At 34.5% G+C, this 26,813-nt stretch overlaps 1 protein-coding gene across 1 annotated transcript in view; it reads right to left on the reverse strand.

The window, feature by feature from the left end:
- COG6 (component of oligomeric golgi complex 6) overlaps positions 1-26,813 on the reverse strand; it is a 122,975-nt gene that overhangs the window by 32,493 nt on the left and 63,669 nt on the right. The window contains exons 9-13 of the mRNA XM_074217222.1: positions 24,597-24,725; positions 24,423-24,514; positions 22,130-22,194; positions 12,914-13,005; positions 9,613-9,730 (exon numbers count right to left, since the gene is read on the reverse strand). Of these exons, the coding sequence (XP_074073323.1) occupies positions 9,613-9,730; positions 12,914-13,005; positions 22,130-22,194; positions 24,423-24,514; positions 24,597-24,725 (496 nt within the window). The remainder of the gene's footprint in view (positions 1-9,612; positions 9,731-12,913; positions 13,006-22,129; positions 22,195-24,422; positions 24,515-24,596; positions 24,726-26,813) is intronic.

Genomic DNA, 26,813 nt, shown 5'->3' on the forward strand with positions numbered 1-26,813 from the left:
ACATGGAAAATATATCTCAGACCTCTTAAAAGCAGTCAAAAGAACATCAATAATTACTAAATCATATGCTAATTTTCTATCTATATATAATTTTTATGAGAATAATCTACACACAACAGAAATATCTGTTTAAAGGGACAGAAAGATTTTTTTAGAAGCAATATTCCATAAAGGAACACATCTTATTTACCACAAAATTGATTTATCTGTCTTTGGTTGACTATAAAAAGACATTTGATTTGGTAGAGCCAAATGTCACTTTAAAAACTCTCCTTCAAAAAGATGCCTTCTATAAAAACATCAAAATTAACTAAGATGCATTCAAAGGTATTACAACAGAGATGATCTTGTTTTATATTAAGCAAATTATAAGACATGGAGACAAATATATCACCAAGGGTATTAGTCACTGTTATGGAGGAAATTCAATATATAGTTCAAATCAAGAATGAATTCCATCATATGGTAGGAATAATATTTACTAATATACTGAAGTGTAGACTCTGCTAGTTTCTCCTAAGATCTTGCCATGAAGTTTGAGCTAACTTTCCTTAAAAGGCTAGTAAGCTATCCTCAAACCCTGAATAGTTCAGGGGGCTAAGACTTTAGTTATGCATTTGGCTTTCCAGTTGCCGAGGTCACTTCATGACTATGTAGTACCTCTCAGACTTGCTGGATGTCCACTTCGTACCCCCAATTGGTAACTCCATTAACCTACTTGACCCAACATATTCTGTTGGCTAGATAAATTTGAGTGCAAAGATTGGGGGGGGGGAATACTATTTAAACCAATATTATATTCTTGATGAGTATCCTTTCCATGAAATTGTTAAGCAATCTTTTTAAGATCTTGATCAGACTAGAAGTGTCTCATTTGTTCTGATTCTGAGCATGAATAGGTGTATCAGTCTGAGTTAGGCTTAGGCTATAATCTTTATAGATAATGAGATGTTCCAGATATTCCAATTTACGGATGATATTGTGTTGTTTTCAATGTGCCCTAAAACACTGCTGAGCTATATCATCATTCGGACACTAAGGACTACTTGGTACAGGATTACTTTAATTACAACTGCTACTGGAAAGCATATAAAAATCTACGACCTATATTTACATTCACACTACCTGTGATTATGTGGACCAAAATACCTTTCTGTGGTTCCAACAAGTGTTGCAAACCCCTATTATAATGTCTATTCAAAGGCAATAATTGACTCACTTTTGTATTTCCAGTTCACTTTTATAGCCTCACTGGCAAAATACCTGGAACATAGGAAGTATGTAATAAATGCTTATTTATTGATAGACTGACTGAAAACAGTTTAGTGCAATTATCCATAAAGGAAAAACAAAATGAAGAATTCCTATTGTTTAGACTCTGATGTTCAATGAGCTGGACAATTCCACAGTTTATCAATAGACATAATTATCATAAAATGAATGAATGAAAAAGTATTTATTCCAAGCACTGTATTCAGAGACAAAGAGGTACAAATATAAAAGCAAAGATGCTCTCTGCCTTCAAGAAGCTAATATTTTAATGGCAAGAGGCAACAAACATAAGAGATGGATGGTCACGAAAGAGCACTTGGCTCTTCAAAGTTGACAACAGGTCAGGTCACAGAAGAAGAGACTGACATGAACAGATCAAGTTGTTCATCATGGTTCTGTCATTCAGAAGGCAATGGACAGATGCAAGGTGGTGAGAAAGAATGTGAATAAGACTGGCAGAGAATAAGTAGTGAAATGAAACATAGTAGCTAGGATATTTCTGAAATAAGTGAACTAAGAGAAGCAGCAAGTTATCAATGGTGAGAGACTTTAGGAACAGTTATGGTTGAAGTTCCAGAGATGAAAGGGCGAAAATCTCCAGAGTAGAGGTGGTGACTTTGTGGAGGAATTGGTCAAAGAACAGAGTCAATGGCTTTACAAATGGACTACAAGTTTTTCCCATAATCAAAGAGAAGAACAGTAATAGATGGCTTTTCAGAAACTGCAAATTCCTTTAATGAACCCAAATTTTTCCCTGAAATGCCCCAAAGGCTATTTATGGGCCAAAGACCTATGGCATATCTCAACTACTCAGTGCTGATGGATCTACATTGAGTAATAATAGGGACATGATACTAGAGATGGACTAAACACTTCTATAGTGTTTTTTTTTAGTTTTTTTTTTTGCAAGGCAAACAGGGTTAAGTGGCTTGCCCAAGGCCACACAGCTAGGTAATTATTAAGTGTCTGAGCCCAGATTTGAACCCAGGTACTCCTGACTCCAGGGCCAGTGCTTTAACCACTGCGTCATCTAGCCGCCTCTTCCAATAGTGTTCTTAACAGATCATCATCATCATCAATTAATGCAAAAGCCATTGACCATTTACCTCAAGTTGAAGTCAATCAATCCCTAGATTCTAACTGAAGAAGAGGTTTTGAATGCCATTAGGTTCCTTTTAAGTGGCAAAGCACCTAGTTATGATTCTTTTCCAACATGAGCAGGTTATCCAAGAATGCAAGGATGCCTCCATTGTCCATCTGTATAAAGGTAAAGGGAATAATTGTTCTGTGACAATTACAGGGGTATTTCTATTTTAGTCATTAGTGATAAGATTCTTATCAGAGTCCTCAATAGGCTGATCCTTCACCTGGGAGTTGGTCACCTTCCTGAGAGCCAGTGTGGCATCAGAAAGGATTGAGCAACAGTTGATATGGTGTTTGCTGCCCAACAACTCCAGGAAAAATGCCAGGACAAGAACAGATATCTGTATACAACATTTGTAGACCGGACCAATGCCTTTGATACCCTCAATTATGAGGGTTTATCAAAATATTTTTTTGTAGAAAATTTTAGAAAGATTTTATTAATTTTGAGTTTTACATTTTTTCTCCTAATCTTGCTTCCCTCCCCACCACCAACAGAAGGCAGTCTGTTAGTCTTTACATTGATCTAAGTTGAATGTGATGAGAGAGAAATCATATACTTAAGGAAGAAAAATAAAGTATAAGACATAACAGAATTACATAATAATATAATGAGTTTTTTTCCTAAATTAAAGGTCTTGGTCTTTGTTAAAACACCACTATTCTTTCTCTGGATACAGATGGTATTCTCCATTGTATATACCCCAAAATTGTCCCTGATAGTTGCACTGATAGAATGAGCAAGTCCATCAAGGTTGATCATCACCCCCATGATGCTGTTAGGGTGTACAATGTTTTTCTGGTTCTGCTCATCTCACTCAGCATCTGTTCATGACAAATCTTTCCAGGAGGCTTCCCTGAATTCCCATCCTTCCTTGTTTCTAATAAAGCAACAGAGTTCCATGACATACATGTACCACAGTTTGTTAAACCATTCCCCAATTGAAGCACATTTACTTTCCAATATTTTGCCACCACAAACAGGGTCGTTATGAATATTTTTGTGCAAGTTATGTTTTTACTGTTTTTCATAATCTCTTCAGGGTACACACCCAGTAGTGGTATTGCTGGATCAAAGGGTATGCACATTTTTGTTGCCCTTTGGGCATAATTCCAAATTGCTCTCCAGAAAGGTTTGATGAGTTCACAGCTGCACCAACAATGTATTAGTGTCCCAGATTTCCCACATCCATTCAAACATTGATCATTGTCCTTTCTAATCATATTGGTCAGCCTGAGAGGTATGAGTTGAGATGCTTTAATTTGCATTTCTCTAATAAGTAATGATTTAGAGCAATTTTTCATATGATTGCCTTTATTTCCTCAGCTGTAAATTGCTTTTGCATATCTTTTGACTATTTGTCAATTGGGGAATGGCTTTTTTTTTTTTGAAAATTTGACTCAGTTTTCTGTATATTTTAGAAATGAGTCCTTTGTCCGAATCATTAGTTGTAAAGATTGTTTCCCAATTTACTACTTTTCTTTTGATCTTGGTTACAGTGGTTTTATCTGTGCAAACAATTTTTAATTTAATGTAATCAAAATTATCTAGTTTGTTGTAAATGATGTTCTCCCTCTCTTCCTTGGTCATAAACTGCTTCCCTTTCCATAACAGGTAAACTACTCCTTGATCTTCTAGTTTGCTTATAATATTGTTTTTTATGTCTAAATCCTGTATCCATTTTGATCTTATCTTGGTATAGGGTGTGTGGTGTTGGTCTAATCTAAGTTTCTTCCCTGCTAACTTCCAAATTTTCCCAACAGTTTTTATCGGAGAGAGCTTTTAATCCAATAGCCGGACTCTTTGGGTTTATCAAACAGCAGATTAATATAATCATTTCCTGCTGTTACACCTAGTCTATTCCACTGATCCACCACTCTATTTCTCAGCCAATACCAGGCAGTTTTGATGACTGATGCTTTATAATATAATTTTAGATCTGGTAAGGCCAAGCCACCTTCTTTTGTACTTTTTTTTCATTGAATCCCTGGGAATTCTTGACTTTTTATTTCTCCATATGAATTTACTTACAACCTTTTCTAACTCACTAAAGTAATATTTTGGAATTTTGATTGGTAGGGCAAGGTTTATGGAAAATTTTGTCAAAATTTGGTTGCCTGGAGAAGTTACTCAGTATTGTACATCAGTTCCATGATGGTGTGCCTGTCCAGGTTCTGGACAGTGGATGATGCTCTCAAGATTTACCAGTCACCAGTGGAGTAAAATAAGGATGTGTCCTTGCTCCCATGCTTTTTATCATGAAAATGTTTTCATCCATGTCATCAGATGCCTTCACTGAGAGTGATGACAAATTCTTCAACTTGAAAAGATTACAAGTCAAGACCAAAGTGGAGGGAGTGTTGGTGCACGATCTTCTGTTTGCAGATGATTGTGCACTCAAAGCAGCCTCTGAAGCTGAGATGCAACAAAGTATGAATTGATTCTTTACTGCTTGTGCTAACATCAAGAAAACCTAGGTGCTCCATCAGCCAGCATCACACCATCCATATGTGGAACCATCAATTATAGCAAATGGAGAAGTTTTGAGTATTATGGACAAGTTCACTTATCTTGGTAATGTCCTTTTCAGGGAGATACACATTGACAGTGAGGTAGATACTCACATTGCCAGAGCTAGCTTAGTATTTGGGAGACTCCGAAAGAAAGTGAGGGAGAGAAGAGATATTAGACTGATTACCAAACTGAAGGTCTACAGAGTCATTGTGCTGACCTCATTGTTCTATGCCTGTGAAACCTGGATAGTCTACCAACTCCATGTTAGGAAACTGAATCACTTCTACTTAAATTGTCTTAGGAAGATTCTGAAGATCACCTGGCAGGAAAAGATACCAGTCATTGAGGTCCTTTCTCAAGCTAAACTGCCTAGCATTCCAGCATTACTACAGAGTGTGCAACTATGATGGGCTGGACACACTGTTAGAATGCCAGATGTATGCTTGCCAAAAACCTATTTTATGGAGAACTCATACAGAATCAAGTACTCACAGAGGGTCAGAAGAAGTGATACTGGGGCACTCTGAAGATCTCTCTTAAGAACTTAGGTATTGATTGCACAGCTTGGGAGACATTGGCATAGGATCACTTAGCATGGTATACCCTTATCAGTGTGGATGCTGCACTCTATGAGGAAGGTAGAATTGAAAGGAAATATGACATCTGTAAGTTTAGAGAATCCACAACAGGTGTTCACATGGCGTATTTGTGCCCAACCTGTGGTAAAGCATTCTGAGCTCATGTCGGTCTGATTAGCCACAATCGTACACACCGTAATTTGTCTCAAACATAGTGATGTCATTTTGGTCTTCTTCAATAACAAAAGACAAGAAGATGTCTTCAGTGATGCTATAATGCTGAGTCATGGAACATTACATTCTTTTTAGAACTGAAATTGAAAATTACCCACAGGGCAATGGACAGGTGCAATGTGGATAGGAACAGATTGTAACATATTACAAACAAAAAATTGTGAAAAATTATTATAAAAGATAGCAAAGAAACATACAAGAAAAAAAGGGAAATGGCTTATTTATAAGGCAAAGGTGAAGGATAACCAATAATGAACAGTCCATTATACTATAATGGTATTCTTGTAACATTAAGAAAAAGAAAGATTCCTAGCACACTCATTATATCTTTTCATGGGAATTTATGGGAGGACATAGATCAGAATCACACAGAATGGTCAAACAAAATTACAAGATTACAAATTGCATTTATTGGAGGGAATAGCAACATCAGTAGTTTCACAGATGCCTCTGTATACCTAAATAAAACTCTAAGAATTTAAAAACAAAGAAAAGGTAAAACATTTGCTTTTGATTTTGCAGTAACTATAGTATATTTTGTTGCTAAGTTTTCAATGGTACATTGCACCTAATTTTAGCCTCTACCTTTAAATATTTCATTTACAGTTATTTTGGACCCAATTTTACCTTATATTTCCTGAGAAATATTGGCTTTGTAAATAAAAAGGATATATGCCCAAACAGGAATGTTCAAAGGTAGATCAAGAAAAAAAGAAGAATGAAGGATACTTCTGATAAACTTTTTAGGAGAATTCTTAAAGCTTATCAAACATTACGGCTCTCAATGACTTTGGAGAAACATAAGGGATGAATTACTTAAAAAAATAATTATTACCATTTACATTGTTACCATGGTACAATTCATTTTTGGCCATCCACTAAAAAGAGACACTAAATTAATGGACAAGAAATAATTTCTGGAACTGATCTTAAACCAATCTGTTAATCAATCAACAAGCATTTATGAATTCATTTATGTATTCAACTAGACCTCAAGGGCAAAAGTCAATGATGAAACCGTCCCTACCTTCAAGGGGAGATAATATATACAACATTTTGTCTGGGGCGATAATATATAAACAATAATAGATACAATGTGACTTGGGGAGAGGCAGTTGGGGGTAGGGGCAAACAAGAAGAGCATCATGTAGAAAGTAGGCCTAGAGATGAGTCTGGAAGATATTCAGAGGAGAGAAGGTGTGAATTTGAGGCATGGGAGATAGTACAATTGCACAGAGATGGAAAATGGTTTATCCCATATGAACAGCAATAAAAAGACAGTTGTACACAGTTCAATAAGGCCTTATAATATCTTCCTCTTAGGATGAATAATTCCTAACATAGCTGAATCTATTTCTTAATGATTACTGAACTCCCACCCTGTAATACCCTCCTAATTATTTTTGTTCAAACACTTCTCTGGCTTCTGCATTGAATATTTCTTTATTGTCAATTCATTAAACCACTGTCTCTTCTCAATATTACACTGTAATGCATGTATTCAACTATGTATTTTGGAATGCCTATTCCATAGGTAATATACTTGCTTTCATCTAAAACATCTCTACTACTGTAGTGTTTTGTTCACTGAAACCTGGATCAAAGAAGACAAAGCTTCTGGTTCTAGGGACATTTAATCATAACCTCTGTCTTACTGGTAATGATGGAGGAGTTGGAATACTCCTTGCTCTCCTTTATACTTTCAGGATCTTTCTCTACTAACATCATTTGAGACTTAAGTCTATATTTAGCACTGATCAAGATTCTGGTAACAGCTATCTATAGACTCCAGGGTATTGGTCTACTTCCCTCAATGAGTTAAGTGACTGGCTCATGGTTTTTCTCTACTCTTCAATTCCTGCAGTCATACAAAATCAACACATACTGATAATCCTTCAAACACCATAAATTCACAATTCACAAGAGGAATTTCTTACTCATTTTCCATGACATATTTCTCCATTCTACTCCAGTTACACAAAGAGAGGGAAAGGAACTTAAAGCGACCATGGAGAACTGAACACTTAGAGATGATAATGAATATTTACCTCCCTGTCAATGAACTCCAAAGTTCTCTTACCTTTTCACAATCTGTTTTCATTCCATGTCCCTTTTTGCCATACAACCCTAGTCTCTGCTTTTCATCTACCCTGGGCCTTCCAATCCCTTCACTTCTAAGTTCTTTTCCACCCCTACAATGGCTAGACTTTGCTCCCTTCTCCATAATGAATCCTTGGAATCAGTTCCATTCTATACTGTCCCTTTCTCTCCAACCCCTTGATCCTCCATCCTATTGCCAATTTTGCTCTGAGACAACCTTCAGCCTTGGGTAACTTGCCCTTTCTGCTTTCACTTCAATTTATGTGCTGCTGAGCAAACCTAGAAAAAATCATAAATCTGTTTTCAAGACCACTACAAATTTACATCAATAAATAATTTCACATGGGCCCCATTACACAAGACAATCCTACAATGTATTTCATATCAGCTAGTTAAACCACTCACCACAGGGGCCTTTCCAGTCCTTTTCATTTTTTCCTCAAACCTCCCAAGGCCCCATTCCTCCATTCTCTCAGCCAAGAACTTTATTTTGTAGCAAAAGGCCATTCACCAAGAATTCACTTGGGCAGCTAGGTAACACAGTGGATAAAGCCCTAAACCTGGAGACAAGAAGATCTGCATTCAGATCTGTCAGATACTTCCTAGCTGTGCAATTCTGGGGAAATAACCTTAACTTCTACATCTCCCGTTTACTTAGCTATAAAATGGGGATAAAACTGCACCTACCACTCAGAGCTGTTATGAGGACTAAATGAGATTCTATTTGTAAAATGCTTAGCAAGGTGTCTGGTGCATAGCAGGAGCTATATAAATGTTTATTCTCTACCCCCCCCCGCCCCGGCCCCGCCTGAAGGGCTTCTAATTCTCCTCTAATCCTCGTTTCACATCACTCAGATCCCTTCTATTACCATCTTACCTGAAAAGGTGGACAGCTCTGTTTTCCCAAGGTTAACCCCTCTTCCCACACAATGACCCCATTCCATCTCATCATTTCCAGCAGATTTCCCAATCTATGATCCCTACTCTCGCATTGCAATTTCAATTTTTCCCAGTCTAATGGCTGCATTCCTACTTCCTAGGAACACACCTCTGTCTCCACCCTTCACAAAAATTCTTCACTTGATCTATCTATATCTACTATTGTTGCAATCTCTCTTCTCTTTTGTGGCTAAATTTCTTGAGAATTCTATCTATTAATGTTGCCTCAACTTCCTTTCCTCTTACTCTCTTGAAACTCTACACTTTAGTTTCCTGACTTTATCATTCAACTGAAAGTGTTCTCTCCAAACTTGCCAGTGAGCCTTTAGCTGCCCAACTTAAGAACCTATTTCAGATCCTCATTATTTTTGGTCTCTTGGTAGCATTGGCCAGTTCGATGACCCTCTTCTCCTTGATACTCCTCTTTCTAGGTTTTCATCACACTGTCCTCTCCTGATTCTCATTTTATTTTTGTGACTGCTACTTTTTAATCTACTTTGCTAGATCTAGATCCTACTATCCTTGGTTGTCTCCCAGGACTCTATTTTGGGCCTCTCCCTCTATATTATTTCAACTGGTGATATCATCAGCTTTTATGAATTAAATTGCTAACTTTATTTTGATGATTCTGAGATCCACTTATTCAATCCATCTCAAAATGTCACCTGGACATCTCAAATTGGATGTCTTATAGGATTCCATCAAGAAGATAAGAATAAAAAAAATTTTCTCTACTCCTAAAAACCACCCCCCTGCAAACTTAGCCAAGACAATTTATATATTACAAAAATGATATATTCACATATTTAAATCAATATTTCAAAGACATACCTTATCCATTAGTTTACTTGCATGAAGACTCAAGCTATTGAAGAATATCTTTTTGCTTAGCAAATGCATTTCTTCAATGGTGGTCAATAATGTAGTTGCACTATTTCCCACAATTCCACTAAAAAACAGAATACTTAGTTGCTTTCACAAATCAGAACTGGACAACATTCAGATATTGGAATATCAGATGCAATGCTTTAAAAAAATTCTTATTAGACAATAAAGATGTAGAAACTGGGAATGCAGTGAAAAATCCAGGAAAGATTTTTTTTATTATCAAAAGATGACTAAAAGGATGGTGATCACTTTTCTCAATCTTATCAAGAAAGGTCTTAAATATTTTTATTATGTTTTATGAAAAAATATTATGTATATCCTTTAATTGTTATATGTCTTTAATTTATTAAAAAAGACAACAAACAAACACATTGAAATTGGAGCTAGGGGAAAAAAACTCACCAGTAAGTAACCAAACTTCTTACATTTTTTTAAGATACATTACAACCTGCAAAGCCCAGAGAACATTAATTGCTCTAGATTTATTTAAAAAGCAAAGTTGTTATAAATGACAAATTTTTCATTTTTACTTAGATGAATAAATGATTTCAATAAATATTGATAAGATTTTGTGATTTCAAAATTTTAGAATATTAAAGAGTGGATTAACTATGCATTAATAATACTTTGCTACTTCACAACACCTTAAAAACTGGAGACAATTCAAAGTCATTTGGTTTAATGAAAAAAGAGCTATTTTTAATGATAGGAAAGGCTTATGTTCTACCTTCCCACTATTACAGACATATTCAGCAATTATTTTTCTTCTATATATAATTACTTTCAAAGAAAACAAACTTTCTATCTATATGGATATATACTTTGGAATTGACATATGAAGGCTAAAACAATTTCTTTGGTTATCAATATCTGATTATTTAATAAATTATAATGATTTACTCTACCATATTAGCATCGTATCCATATATAAAACGTTTCCCAATTCTTTATCACAAATTGGATAGGTTGAACTTTAGATTAAGTCGAAAACATATCCTGATTTTTAAAAAAACAACAACAATAGCTATCTAAATCAGGGCACCAAAGATACTAGAACCTCAAGCTTGCTATTATGAAAGTCTGTTTTAGCATTCAAAGGGGACGGCTAGTTGTACTATTTAGAATGATTTGTTATAACCTACTCTCAACTACTTATTTTGAATCTATTAAAAATTCAATGGCTCACTATTGTCTTTGAAATAAAAATGAAAATCATTTGCCTGGCATTCAAGGAAATCAATAATCTAATTTTTTTCAGTTTTATTTCTCTTTCCAAATATTTTATTCTCTAGTCAATGGATTTCTTTCTGCCCCAATCATGCCTTGTGCTTTCCTACTCCTTGCCTCTCCTTGGTGTTTATTACATCTGAAATACACTCTTTTCCTCTTGGTCTGTTGGAATTCTATTCATTGATAAAGAAAAGGTTACTTTTGGAGCTGCATGTTGACCTACAAAAGGGAAGCTAAGTAATGTAGCGGATAGAATTCCAGGTGTGGAGTCAGAAAGATTCATCTTTATTAGTTCAAATCTGGCCTCAGTCACTAACTGTGTGACCCTGGGTAAGTCACTTAATTCAGTTTGCTTCAAATTTCTTATATGTAAAATGAATTGGAAAAATGGCAAATGACTCCAGTGCTTTGCCAAGAAAATTTTAAGTAGGGTCAGAGAGAGGTAGACATGACTGAAAAATGGAAAACAAAACTGACTTAGAATACTACAAATTAACATTATCTATGTTGTACTATAATTTTATTTATATTGCTAAATATTTTCAAATTACATTTTAATTAATTCTAGCAGACTTATTTTGCAAAGAAAAACTGAACTGTCTCTTTCACAACCCTTCCTTTTCTTTTTTTTTTGTAAGACAATGTAAATGACTTGCCCGAAGTCACACAGCTAGGTAATTATCAGGTGTCTGAACTCAAATTTGAACTCAGGCCTTGCCTGACTCCAGGGCTAGTGCTTTACCCACTGCACTACCTAGCTGTCCCCCTTCATTTTCAAAGAAGATCACATAGGGAAGTGATGTCATGACATGCACTTGAATTGGATTTGAGTGAGGGGATGCTGTGCTAAGCACCAGTCTCACTTTCTCTTCCAAAATCTATCTGGATCTAGTGGCCAGATATGGATCTAGATGACTCTGGGTGTGAAGCAAAAGCAGGGTTAACTGACTTGACCAAGATCACACAGCTAGTAAGAGTCAAGTGTTTGATACCAGATTTGAACTCCTGTCTTCTTGACTCCAAGTCCAGTGCTCTTCTTATCCACTGTGTCACCTATATATATACAATGCTTATTTACATTTTGTTTCCCTCTAGGAACCCATAAACAGAAATTTGATACACAGGAGATAATAAATTCTAAAATGAATAAATGATTGAATGATAGGTACATAAGGAAATTCTAGTGTAAACTACTACAAATTTCTGTGATGCAACAATAAATTTAAGTTTGGGAGTAAAACAATATAGAATAATTATACAAATTAATTTTAATGTATTTAACTTTAAATTTTTCCTTTTATAAAATCATAATTCTATGATGGAAAAACAAAATGTTGAGTATACATTCATGCTATTTCCATCTCTCACATGAAGGCAAATATTTTAGCTCCTCTCTTGAATGAAAAATATAATTCTAAATAAGCCATTTCACTCACAAGCTATTTTAGCAAGTGCTGTAAAAACTTTATAAACTGTTAATGTTAAAGAGCTAGGGGTGCCTTGTGTGTTAATAGTATAATATGGTACTGGAAGTTTTAGCAAAAAAATTGTGGAAAAGGTGCTATCATGAAAGTGATCTGCTTTATAACACATATACATAAAAGAGTTTTGCAAAATATTATATAATTTCATTCATTATTATTCCATGGTTGATTTCATTGATTTTGAAAATATAAATTTATACTACACTAGAATTTAAATGTGATGTAAAGATGGAATTTAATTCAAGATGTGGGTGATTTAATTCCAATCAAGAAGTGACACAAGGGAAATTGTAAGTGGTACAAATGAAAAATTATAAAGGTACAGCCATTAAATTCCACTGGTGTCCTCAAGTAATGGAGAGGCTCCCCACAATGTTAGGTGAATCCTTTATGAAGTATCTAAAGGAGAACCTGCTAATCAAGAATTACTCAGAGTGACAAAGGCATGGATACATGGGATCTTTCCTGATGGAAAAAACAACCATGTTAGCAGATCTATTTCAATAGTTAAATATAGCAATTTTACTTACCTAATTGTATGGTGATAAAATTTGAGAAGGTTAGAGATTTTATATAATAAAACTGCCCCAGGCTCAGCAACTATTACTTGTTCGATTCGGACCTGTTGAAATATTAAAGGGACAGAAAGCTGCACATTATCTAAAGATACATTATATCCTTAATAATTGCCATTGAGAAAAGTGAACATAAAATTTTAAAATTATAAAAATGGAAACTTGAAATATTTGAAGGATATCAAGGTATGTAATAAGGGAAAAAAAAGCAGGTGTACTCCACAGTAATGATTATATTCTCTAGAGTTTGGTGTTGAGACTGTTGTTGCTGGAAATGGCGATACAATGAGATCATTTTATGGATTAGCACCAGAACATACTGGATTTCAATTCAATAGTGAATAGCAAAAGCAGCTGCTAAATCCCTAAACTATAACAGATGATCACAGGCAATATGTTATAGTGTCTCCAAATATCTGGAAATTATGAAAATATTTTTGCCTTGCAATTATTACACCTGATTTATTTCTTCTTCCTGTTAATGACTAACCAGTGATTGGGGAAATGGATGTTCCTAAAATGAGTATCAACCTATTTACAAAATAACTGATATAAATTAAGACAACTCAAAATTTACTCTACATCAAGATATCTCTGACCTCTCCTAGAATCCTATTCCATGTTCCCATTTTTTTCAAACTTTATAAATAAAATCTATAGCAAAAAAACATATTTTATGTGCCAGTTTTTGTCATTATTATCCAGTTGTTTCCTATATATCTTCCTAACTAGATTATAAATTCCTAGGGCATTTAACGTACATATATGTGTATCTCTCTCTCTCTCTCTCTCTCTCTCTCTCTCTCTTGTATGAGTATATAAAATGCATAAAATAAATATTCAGCAAATGCTAATGAAAGTTGAAACCCCTATAATCTTGGGCAACTGTTATAGTACATGTTATAATTTAAACAAAAAGAGATTGATCAAAGTTAAACATACATATATATATCTGATATAAACAGGCGGCTCCAAAATTTTTGTTATGTTAATTGCTACTACCTCGCATTAATGACATCATAGGGCTGAAACATTTGCTACTGGCATAATGTAATAGCAGTATAAATATAGTAGAAAAGCTAGGGTAATAGAATACATTTTAGTTTTAAAATCATACTTTCCATAGTTGGATACCGTTTAAACTCAGACTAATTTCTCTTAGATACTGGAGCTATGTGTCTGAACTAATGCTCATGCCTGATTTATAGTATCTGATACATTTTAGAGCAGTGACATTTTAAAGTTCAGTTATAAGTGTTATATTCAAGTTCACAATCAGAATTATGTTAATGTCCACAAGTACAATTTGAACTAGCAAGTTTATAATAAGAATTTGGTTATGTGATATTCAGAATTCTCAAGATTTCAAAACAGTTCTAAACTGGGAAGTAGTGTCCCACAACTCCCCCCAAACCCAGCTCTTTCTGCCAAGTTTTTGAAGGCAAAGAAAATGCCTCAAAAGATGCCTCAAAAGAATTGATGGGATTTAGACATGGAAACGAGATGATGATTACCTGGTTAAACCATGCCCCCTGTTCTTTTTTCCTCTAAGAGATGATGGACCTAAAGCTTGAAATGGTAAAGTGACTTGTCCAAGATCACAAAAACAATAATTGAAGGAGCTGGGATTCAAACCAGAACATCTAGATTGAAAGTAAGAGCTTACCACTAGCTAAGGCTGGTTAGTTTGCCAGATGAAAGAGGCTCTGTCTGTGATGTTTTACATGCAAAAAATAGAACAAGAAGGAAGAGTGGAAAAAAAAACTGCAGAAAGAACAGCAAAAATCAGAAAAAAATGAGGATCACTAGGGACAATAAGCAATGGAGAGAAGCCAGCAGCTTTCAAGTGGAAATAAGAAACAGTGATCAGCAGATAAAAGAAGCATAGACAGGGTGAGCAAAAAGATACCTCAACAAAGAAACTATTAAAAAAAAGGGGCTTATTCTTGGGAGACAAGCCACCTTCATGCTAATATTGTAGAAATCTTAGTGATAGGATTGTTTATAAAGTTAGAAGAGACCTTAGAAATGTCTTACTATTTGTTTTGTACTTGCTCCTTTTATTACCCACTGGAAAAAAATGTCTTCCTCTATTAAGTAACATAATTGACCCTATTCTAATATAATTTGTTAAGATAATTCCCTTTGTCTCCAACATTTTGACTTCCTGTTTATGGTCTTGTCTTACATCCAATATGTACTCTAGATTGAAAATTTTAAATTTATTATTTTAAAAAAAATGTTTATTTGAGGTCTTTTGTTTTTATATGGATCATTCCAGCCCTTTTTTGCCTTCACCCTGGTCTATACCTTCCCCTGTGACAGAAAAAAAAGGTTAAGCAAAAATATCCAATAGTCATTACATGTGAGATATTGTCAACACCTTCAGCCCTAGGCAATGATGATTGTTCTTTTTAACTGTTCAGTTTAACTTCTTTTAAATGACTTTTTTTATTTTGACATAATTATAATCTTTGTGTTATACTATCTTACTTTTGTTTAATTCCAAATTGTTTCAGCTCATATAAATCTTCCTGTTTCTCTATATTCTTTACTTTCATCATTTCTTATTCAAACAAATTTATATTTTTTATTTATTTTTTATTTTTGGGTTTTTTTTTTTTTTTGCAAGGCAAATGGGGTTAAGTGGCTTGCCCAAAGCCAAACAGCTAGGTAATTAGTAAGTGTCTGAGACTGGATTTGAACCCAGGTACTCCTGACTCCAAGGCCAGTGCTTTATCCACTGAGCCACCTAGCCACCTCTCAAACAAATTTATAAGCCAATTGATTTGAAATTTCCCCTCCAATGATACAGTTTACAACCCATCTATGTCTTTCCATTTTTGCCATTTCTTTCTATGTAGTAATATTCCATTCCATGAATATATAAAAAATTTTTCAAACATTCCTCAATCATTACATATACATTTTATTTCTAATTCTTTGCCCTCCTCAAAAAGTGCTACTATGAAAATTTTGGTACTTATAAAGAGTTACAAATTTGGTGTAATTGCAAGTTAGTGAATAATTCTAGATTAAAGTTAAAGTAATTCATAATTATTCCAATAGTACATACATCTTCCCAAAATAGTACATATTGTCTTCCCAAGGCCCCTCTAGCAGGGATTTTCTCATATTTGCTATCTCTGCCAGTCTGTGAAACTTGCAGTGAAACCTCAGATTTGTAATCTGCATTTCTTTAACTATTAGTGGAGTGGATTATGTTTCTATATGATCCTTTATGATCTGTATTTCTTTTGAAAACTGTTCAGATCTTTTGACTACAGATCAGATTTATTACTGTTTTCTCATTGCTTAAGCCCCATTCAGTTATAAGGAAATATAGAGATGGTAACTTAATCCCTTGGAACTGCTATAGAAGAAAATCCTCAGCATTTTGGGAGGAATGCTAATAAAGAATTTATGGAAGGAGTCACTCAAGAATTTACTTAGAATAAGAAGGTAGAGGAAAATTATAATCTGCACTGAGGAGAGCATTCTCACATTAAGAAAGTGAGAGATCTATCAAAATTACCTAAAGGGAAATTAGTCACATATCACTGAATTACAAGTTTAATAAATAAATATAATTTTAAATTACAAATATTAAAATAAAGTAGAAAAATTACTATCAATATAAACTGGATTAAGGATTAGTATATTAAAAGAAAAATAAAGGTATGATTTTTATTTCAAGTGCTTCACACATTATACTATTAGTTATTCATATATGGTAAGAGTATAAAGAGGTTTTTAAAATAAATGAAGGAAATAGAGTCATCTAGGAATGAAGGATATAATAATTTTTCAGGTCACTAAATACATAACAACTGAATTTGAGGTGAACTTCTGCAAATATTTGCTGGGTACTATCTAGACAGAGTATATAAGAAAGTCATATTGTTACATGGAAAAATTCAAAGTTCTATAAGAGGGGAAACTCCTTTTTCATTTTATAATAGAATCCACTTCTTACTGTCTTTATAACCTTTTATCACCAAATATTAAGATTTTCTGAGAAGACATGGTGATGCCCAACATTTGCATAAGCAGTTATTCAGATTTCAAAGGTAAAAACAAATAAAATGAAATGCAAGTATTTAAATATATTTTTAAATTGACTCTGGGGTACAATTTTTTATTTAAAGCATTATCTGCTACTTTATAAAGGTTTATCATTAATAAGACTTTTCATTTCTTCTACAACATTTGTTTATTTAAAGTGGTAATTAAATCTTTAAAATGGATGACTCAATCAGGGAAGATACTACTTAATCAACTCCAGTAACTATGTCTTAATTTGACAATAAATAGAAAGTGATATTTATTTAATCAATATAAATAAAGCATCAAGCATTTATTAGGTATTTGAAAACTAAGAAAATGTTTTAAGTTAGAAAAAGAAAAAAGATTGTTTTTTTTTAAAATTACATTTTTCCTATGATCTTTCTATTGCTCAGATGACCACTGGAGGGAATGTAAGCAAACAATACTTATTAGGCCCATTAGAAACATTCATAGGATCAACCTTTTATCTTTGCTGCATATAAAATTGAATCCCAATAAATTAGAAGCATACTGACAGTACTATAAATATAGAATGTTAGGGAAGGATCCAAGAAGGCAGAGTAACGGCAGGGACTCTGGTGAGCTCTCCCCCAAACCATTTCAAATATATTTTTATTTTTGTTTTCGGTTTTGCAAGGCAATGGGGTTAAGTGACTTGCCCAAAGTCACACAGCTATGTAATTATTAAGTATCTGAGGCCAGATTTGAACTAAGGTCCTCCTGACTCCAGGGCTGGTGTTCTATCCCCTGCAGTTGCCCCAATAAAAATATCTTTAAGTAATGAGTCTAACCAAATCCTAGAGTGGCAGATCCCAGAAAAAGACTGAGTGAAACAATTTTCCAGCCCAAGACAACTTGGAAGATCCATGGGAAGGGTCTATTACCCCAGGGTTAGAAAGGGCCCACAGTTGGAGTCAACTGGCTCCAGTCATCCAGGAATAGACTCCGAGGTGGCTGGATACAAGGTAGTGGTGGCTGTTTCTAGACCTCTCAACCAGGAATTGGCAAGGACAATTGGGAAGGTCAGCAGGAAGACTCTGCCTAACCAGAGTGAGTATGGGAGCCTAGTCCAGTGCAGGTTTCAGCGCAGACCTGACCCCAGGGGACCAGGAACAGGCCTGGGGAACCACTTGGCAGTTGCTTCCAGAGAGCTTAGTCCACAGACAGTGAGGGGCATCAGGGAGACTGCAGAGGTCTCTGCTGTCTCTGAGGCAGGACTCTCTTGCTTCACCCATACTCATATGTGGGTCATAGTCTTGGGTCCCAGTCCCAGGAGGAGGAGCAGAAACACAACAGAGAACTTACTGCAGCAGCAGAACAGGGATCCTTCTCACAGCTCCAGGGCAGAGGGGAGTGCTGTGGTCATCCACAGACCACAGCACAGGCTAGGAGAGCAGTCAGAGCCTCTCATAAGAACTTGGAGGAATCGAGAACTTGTAGATCCAAGTGGGGGATGGGGGGAGGGGTAATCCCTGAAAACAGCTGCAAAAACCCTCAAAAGCTTGGGACAGACAGTGCATCCCCCTCCCTGGAAGCTGAGTCCCATGTTAAAAAAGAGTTAAAATCAAGTCATAGGCTGTAGAAACAAATAAACAACAGAAGAAAAAAATCCAAACACGGACAATTATTTTAGTCCCATAGATCATAGGTTTAGTGATAAATCTGACCTTAGTCCAGTCTACTTCTTTATACCTTAGGAAAACAGACCCAATCAAGGGACATAATATGTCTAAAGTCAAACAAGTATGAAGGAATGAAGCCAAGGTTCTTGGAAAATCTCTTAAAAATTTATAGACAGCACCCCCCACCAAAAAACAACAACAAAAGAAAAAGAATTTATAGACAATATTAAAGCCTGTAGGTGGCATAGTGGATTGAGCACTGGCCCTGGAGTCAGGAGGATCTCAGACACATAATAATTGCTTAGCTGTGTGACCTTGGGCAAATCATTCAAATCCATTGCCTTGCAAAAATAAAAAAAAAAATTATAGATATTAGTGGTCTCAAAAATAGTTGTATTTCCTCAATCTCCAGATCGTTCTGAATACAAAAATATAATTCATTAAGTTTAACAATTTTAATATTCAAGTCAGGAAAATTTCTCCTTTCCCTTCGAAGTAGAAAATATATCATGGTTACAAAACTTTATTAATATTATTTAATATATAGGTATTCTTATTTATATTAAGAAATTTATTTTTATAAAATTTAAAGTATATTATTAAGATTAAAATCAAATGGACATCTTGTTTTTTAAAAAGTTTTTACCATTCTCAGATTGGCCAAAGAATAATGATCCATATTGGAGGAGATGTGGGAAATCTGGGACATTAAAGCATTGTTGGAGGAGTTATCAACTCATCCAGACTTTCTGGACAGCATTTTAGAATTACATCCAAAGGGCAATAAATATGTGCAAACCTCTGATCAGTAGTAATACCACTGCTGGGTCTGTAGCCTGAAGAGATCAAGAAAAAGGGTAAAAACATTACTTGTACAAAAATATTCTTAGCAGCTGTTTGTAGTAGCAAAGAATTGGAAATTAAGGGGATATCCATCAATTGGGGAATGGCTGAACAAATTGTGGTATATGTATGTGATGGAACACTATTGTTCTGTAACAAATCATGAGGGATGGGAGTCCAGAAAAGACTGGAAAACTTGCATGAATTAAAGTTGAGCGAAATGAGCAGAACCAGGAGAACATTGGACACATTAACAACAACATGGGGCAATGATCAACCAAGATGGACTTGTTCATTTCAGTAGTACAATGATCAAAGGTAATTTTAAGGGACTTGTGAGGGAGAATGCCATTCATATCCAGAGAAGGAACTGAGAAGTTTAAACAAAGACTAAAGCTTATTATCTTCAATTTTTAAAAGTTGTCTCAAGTATTATGTCATTTTGTTTTCTCTAATGTTTTCTATCTTCCTTTGGATCTGATTCTTCTCCCACAATATGTTCAATATCATCTATGCTTAGCATGGTTACAAATGTAAAGTCTATATCAGATTGCTTTTTGTCAGGGGAAGAGGGGAGGGGAAAGAAAGGAGGGAGAAAAGTTGTAAAACTCAAAACTTTGCAAAAAAAAATGATTGGTAAAACTATCATTGTAGCACTAGTGCTAGGGACTGTTCTGTGTGGGAATACTGTAAATCTTCATCACCTGGTGCCACTGAGCACCAGAACACTGTGTTACTAAGTGCCACAGGAATGGGAATGGGATTCAACATATGGCACTCATACAGGGACATGAAGGCGGAATTATCTGAGTGAAGTCCAGAATAAGGGCCAACAGACACAAGAAACAACCAGGCACATCTGGGAGTGGAGGACTCCAGAGAAAGTAACAGATTGATTGTTACCAGGGGCTGATTTTAAGTTGGAACAAGGAAGTGTAAAGCGAAAATGAGAAGATAAATAATATTCAGTATTGAGGAGTCAGTGGGAAGTGGAGTCTCCCAGGCCGTGCTGTGCCGCAGGGGACAGAGCTTCCTCCTCAGCAGCAGTTCATACCAGCGCCATGAACGGAGGACCTGATTGCTGTTCTTTTTGGCCGCTACTGCCTGTCTGGCTATGCTAAGAAAAAACAAACCCCCTAAACCTATGAACAACTTCAGAGACTTCTCACTGATGCAGACCCCGACACCTACTACGAATTTCACTCCAGAAGCCATAGCCAGTTTCACTTCAGCCACTGCTTCAGTACCAGAGGGCTGTGAATTGAATGCTAACTGCACTTCCGCTATTAAGAGCAAAAATGTCACATGCTATTGGACAGTTTGTAATGGGGATGGCTACTGTTTAGAAAATGCAACAACTCCAAATTGTACTGTTGTCAGCAACTCAAGTAAATTGCAGATGCTCTCTCTCATTCCCTGCCATTCCCACCCTCTGCAGAGGGAGGGGGGAGGGAGAAGAGAAATCTTCCTTTTTGGAACTTCAAAACTCAAGCCTATGTCTCAAAAAAGCTTATTTTAGAAATCAAGGGACCCCCCCCCCCAATGCCTTCTTCTTCATTTCGGAAGGAGGGGAGATTGGGCAATAGGCTAGTGACTGGGAAGCTTCATGGTCAAATTAGTTAAGGAAAAAAAGGGAAGAAGACCTTTTTCTGGGATTGGATTTTATCTTTCGAATGAAGCCTGTGCCTAAGGCTTATATTTCTGCTGATGGGTCTTAATTGGTGTGTTACATGTGTGTATATATATATATATATATATATACACACACACATATATATATATATATAAATAAAATCATCAATAGGACATTTTTACATCTCTCCACTGGCCTTAAAAGGTGGGAGAATGTTTCTATATTTTGAGATTTTGGTGCTGGCCAGGGTGTCAATAATCTCACTTTGATAAGTTTGAAATACAAAAGAGTTGTTTTCTGTGTTTGTGTTAGTGTTTAAACTCAGAAATAGGTAAAGTTAAATGTTACTCCTTTTAGTTTGGGTTTTGAATTTGATTGCTTTGAAAGGTTTTTTCTTGACAAAAGAAAAAATTTGTATTCATGCATAATATAATGATGGAAATATTATTTTGTAAAATTTAAGAACTCAGGTTGACTTGGATGCTTTGTTTTTATTAGTATTTAATTGACATTTGGTTATACTATTTTTGATTAAGGAATTTTGCTTCAAAAAAAACAAGAAGGGGGATATGTTAGGGACAATGTGTGGGAACACTGTAAATCTTCATCATCTGGTGACCGTGAGCACCAGAACATTGCTTTATTAAGTGCCATGGGAGTGGGAATAGATTAGAGACTGGGGAGGACATTTAAACACTTGTATTTTGATAAATAGAGACCTTAGTGTACAAAGGGAGAACTTGTCTTCCTTGTCTCCCTCCCCTCCAAGGCTCACCTAGGGAAAGGAAAAGGGAGTCAGGAAAGGGATTCAACACACCAGCCCTGGAGTAAGGAGGACCTGAATTAAAATTCAGTCTCAAATAATAATTGCCTAACTACATGGCTTTGAGCAAATCACTTAAACCTACTGCCTTGCAAAAAAACACCCCCCCCCCCCAAAATCCTACCATTGTATGTAGTTAGAAAAACAAATAAAATATTTATTTTTAAAAAAGATTTCTTTACCTTTAGGGGTCTGCAAACTCCTTCAGTGATATGTCCAACTATTTCTTGAATGTTTTCTTCTACACCTATGATAAAATAAAATACAAGAGAAGCCAATATTTATATTTTCTTCTTCTTATGTAGGTACTGTATATGTGATCACAAAATTCCTCAAATATTTTAAAATGTGTTTCTATTGTTATCAAAAATACAGATCTAGTTCATCTGATTGATGTCAGTTATCAAATATCTAAAAATTACCATATTTATTTTTATTAAATTCTCATTTATTTGGTCATCTAAAATTGCTTCAAATCTTGCATCTGTGTACTCTTCCTAATTTAAATGTTTATATTATGTGACTGATGGATTCACATATAAGAACATTATTTCTCTGTGAGTAAAAAAGAGTAAATATAAATAAAAAATTATTCTGTGAAATAATTTGTATAGGAAGTAATTATCAGTATGCAACTGAAAAAAGGTACTGGATTGATAATATCAGAGTAAATGATAATCTATGGAAAGCTTTTATGTTCCATTGGCACACATGCTGTCAAGAGAACAAGAGGACACTCTCCAATAGGTAGTGGATATTTGAAAAGACAAAGGCAAGATAAAAGTAGTGCTGTGATTTGCACATTGATGAGATCAGACAGTCTTTAAAATAAAAATGTAATAAAAGTAACTGAAATGGTTAAAGAATAACATTTTTTCTGCTGAATAATCAGGATATTCACAATTATTCTACTATAAAAGGAAAAAAAGCTGCTATGCCACATGTTCCTGAGTTAAATCTAAGTCTTAAAGTATTCAGATTTATGAAGTTAATTGTTCTTTTATATCTGCATCAATTTCTCTTGAGAACCATATGATGTATTCTTTTTACAGTGGTTAGTCTAGGTAAAATATCAAGTGACAGTTCAAAATATTTGCTGTTCCCAAAAATGTGTTATCTTTGAACCACCCATCAAATCTCTAAATTTTACTACAGTTATCTTAAGGTAGTTGTAATTAAAAATATCTGAAATATGTCTAAAAACTTACAAAAATGATTTTTTCCAGACTCATTTCTAGTCCTGAATCCAAAATAAAATTTTTAATTCAAATAGGAGATGTTAAAACAATCATCTATGTATAAAATAAATTACAATTAATTGAAAATATTTTTTAGAAAGGAACATCCTAAATGAGAAAACCCAATAATTTTTTTTTGCAGTTTTGAGTTTTTCAACTTTTCTCTCTCTCCTTCCTTTCCCTACCCACATGCCCTGACAAAAAGCAATCTGATATAGACTTCAATTAGGCAAAGAACCAAAGTATCATTGAATAAATGTAAAATCAGGAGGATAATATATATTTCTGCCCTAATATTAGATTATTAGTTAGGTTATGAAAATATCAATTTGAAGTAAAATATTAAGTTAACAAAGTTATTGCATGATCATTTTAAAATTTTTCATCTGATAAGACTAAGAATTATAATTAGGAAAGCAAAGAAGACTTTATCTGTTCTTAGAACATAAAACTTTTAAGTGTTTCTCCTTAGAAACGATATTTGCTTCAAAGTTCCCTTAAATCAACTACATAACTTCTATAAAAATGAGGGGGCTTATATTTCTAGTGCTAGAACCATCAATAATTCACTGAAGGCCTTTGGACATTGATCTCAATACCCTAATATATTACTATTTTCTATTTGCAAACATTCAGTGATACATATAATAAATGATATGCAATAATCAATCCTATATATTAAACGCTATCTTTATCTATTGCTAGCAATGAACAAAAAAGGAATTCAAAGAGATTGGGTGAACTGTGTAGAAAAAGTGAAAAGGAGAAGATCTGAAGAGAAGGAAAGGAGTAAAGAAAGCTTAGCAACTTGGAGGGTCAATGTCAATAAAAGTAAAGAAGTGGGAATGAACATGATTAGAAAGAAACAGAAAAATAGGAATGGATTTAGGGCTTGTGAGAGATAATGTTGTTCCTGTAAAATGAGGCCTATGAAAGAAGTCAAAAAGCAGAACATGTAAATTGAAACTGAAGTCAAAGGCAGTGGAGGATGGGGAAACATTGTAGATTTTGAACCAAGGAACAGACATAAAGTCAAAATTATAAGACTGGTCTCCACATGGTCATATGTAAACAAATTTCAAGAATTTTAAAAAACGGAGGAAGAGAGATTAATTAAGAATTTATTTTCATATGTTGTAAAAGTCTAATTTGCTAGGGTGGTTACGTTGCTAATGGAGAGAAACTTAATAATACCCACATTCATAGTTAATCAATGTATGACTATTTGTGACAATACCTTGTATGGTTACCATTTTTAATAAGGCCTCAAGGTGTTCCTTTTCAGAAGCTGTAGCTTGATGGAGCCAAGCCAACATATCTCCCACATACCTAACAAAAACAGGTATCATTAAAGATTCCTTCTACACAAGGGTCAAGAAAAAAAAGCATTTGTTCTGTCTTACTGTCGTACCTCAAAGGATCATGAGAGTGCATTTCAATAGGTCTAGGAGTCCCTCCTGGGCCACCTCTTGTAAGAGCATCAATAAACCCACGAACAACTGTACTTCTTCGAGCTGTCCCAAATTCATCTAAAGTATACCTAGAAATAGAGGAACATAAAAATTAAAGAGTAAAAAAGTTTTCTTGCTTCCCTCCCCCACCCCCACAGATAGTCTTTACATTGTCTGATAGTCTTTACATTGTTTCCATTGCCATACATTGATCAAAATTGAATGTGTTTAGAGAGAAATCATATCCTTAAGGGAAAAAATATATGTAAGAGATAGCAAATTTACATAATAAGATAATTTTTAAAAAAATTTAATAAAGGTAATTGCTTTTGGTCTTTCTTTATACTTCACAATTCTTTCTTTGGATATAGATGGTATTCTCCATCTCCATCTCCATCACAGATATACTAAAATTTGTGCCTGATTGATGGAATAAACAAGTCCATTAAGGTTGATCATCAACTCCATGTAGCTGTTATGGTGTACAATGTTCTTCTGGTTCTGCTCATCTTGCTCAGCATCAGTTCATACAAATCCTTTCAGGCTTCCCGGAATTCCCATCCCTTTTGGCTTCTAATAGAATAGTGTTCCATAACAACATATATCACAGTTTGTTCAGCCATTCCCTAATTGATAGACATTCACTCATTTTCCAATTTTTTTGCCACCACAAACAGAGCTGCTATGAAATTTTTATACAAGTGATGTTTTTAGTCTTTTTTCATGATCTCTTTAGGGTATAGACCTAGTAGTGATATTGCTGGATCAAAGGATATGCATATTTTTATTGCCCTTTGGGCCTAATTGCAAATTGCTTTCCAGAAAGGTTGGATGAGTTCACAGCTCCACCAACAATGTATTAGTGTCCCAGATTTCCCACATTCCTTCCAACATTGATCACTGTCCTTTCTGGTCATATTGGCTAGTGTGAAAGTTGTGAAGTGATACCTCTGAGATGATTTAACTTGCATTTCTCTAATAAGTAGTGATTTAGAGCAACTTTTCATATGACTATGGATCACTTTGATTCCCTCAGCTGTAAATTGCCTCTGCATTATCTTTGACAAAATTTTTTATAAATTTGACTCAGTTCTCTATATATTTTAGAAATTAGTCCTTTGTCAAAAATAATAGTTGTAAAAATTATTTCCCAATTTACTACATTTATTTTGATCTTGGTTACAGTAGTTTTATTTGTGCAAAAGTTTTTTAATTTAATGTAATCAAAATTATCTAATTTGGTTTTAATGATGTTCTCATATCTTCCTTATTCATAAAATGCTTCCCTTTCCATAGATCTGACAGGTAAACTATTATTTGATCTCCAAGTTTGTTTACACTATTGTCTTTTATTTCTAAAACCTATACCCATTTTGATCTTATCTTGGTATAGGGTCTAATTGAAGTTTCTGCCATACTAACTTCCAATTTTCCCAGCAGATTTTTATCAAAGAGTTAGTTTTTATCTCAGAAGCTGGATTCTTTGGGTTTATCAAACAGCAGATTACTATATCATTTCCTGCTATCTTTTCTACTGATCCACCACTCTCTGAGCCAATACCAGATAGTTTTGATGATTAATGCTTTAATAATATAATTTTAGATCTGGAAGGGCTAAGCCACATTCTTTTGTAGTTTTTTCATTAAATCCCTGGAAATTCTTGACTTTTTATTTCTTATGAATTTACAATTTTTTCTAACTCATTAAAGTAATACTTTGGAATTTTGATTGGTAGGGCACTAAACAGGTAATTTTGTTTTGGTAGAACTGTCATTTTTATTATATTAGCTCAATCTATCCATGAGCAGTAGATATTTGCCCAATTTTTAAATCTGATTTTATTTGTGAGAGAAATGTTTTGTTATTGTTTTCACAGACTTTGTGAAGCCATTATTATCCTAGAATTTAAAGTATCCTGTCATAATTTTCTTTGCTATGAGAAAAAGAAATGAGATTTGAAATTGTAAAAGTGGCAACATTAGAAGAAATAGCAGTACAAGTGATAAACCAAGGCTGAGATTAAGAATTTAGTTTTCTATACATAGATACCTTCTACCAGAACAATCCAGACACGTAATAGTTTTGTTTTTTAGAGAACAGTAGTAGTACTCTCAAATAAGCAAAATACCATGGTTTATTTTTTTCAGTATAAGAAATTTAATTGCCTTAAATGTAC

This window comes from Macrotis lagotis, chromosome 1 (genome assembly GCF_037893015.1).
Source record: "Macrotis lagotis isolate mMagLag1 chromosome 1, bilby.v1.9.chrom.fasta, whole genome shotgun sequence".
Classification (NCBI taxonomy): domain Eukaryota; kingdom Metazoa; phylum Chordata; class Mammalia; order Peramelemorphia; family Peramelidae; genus Macrotis; species Macrotis lagotis.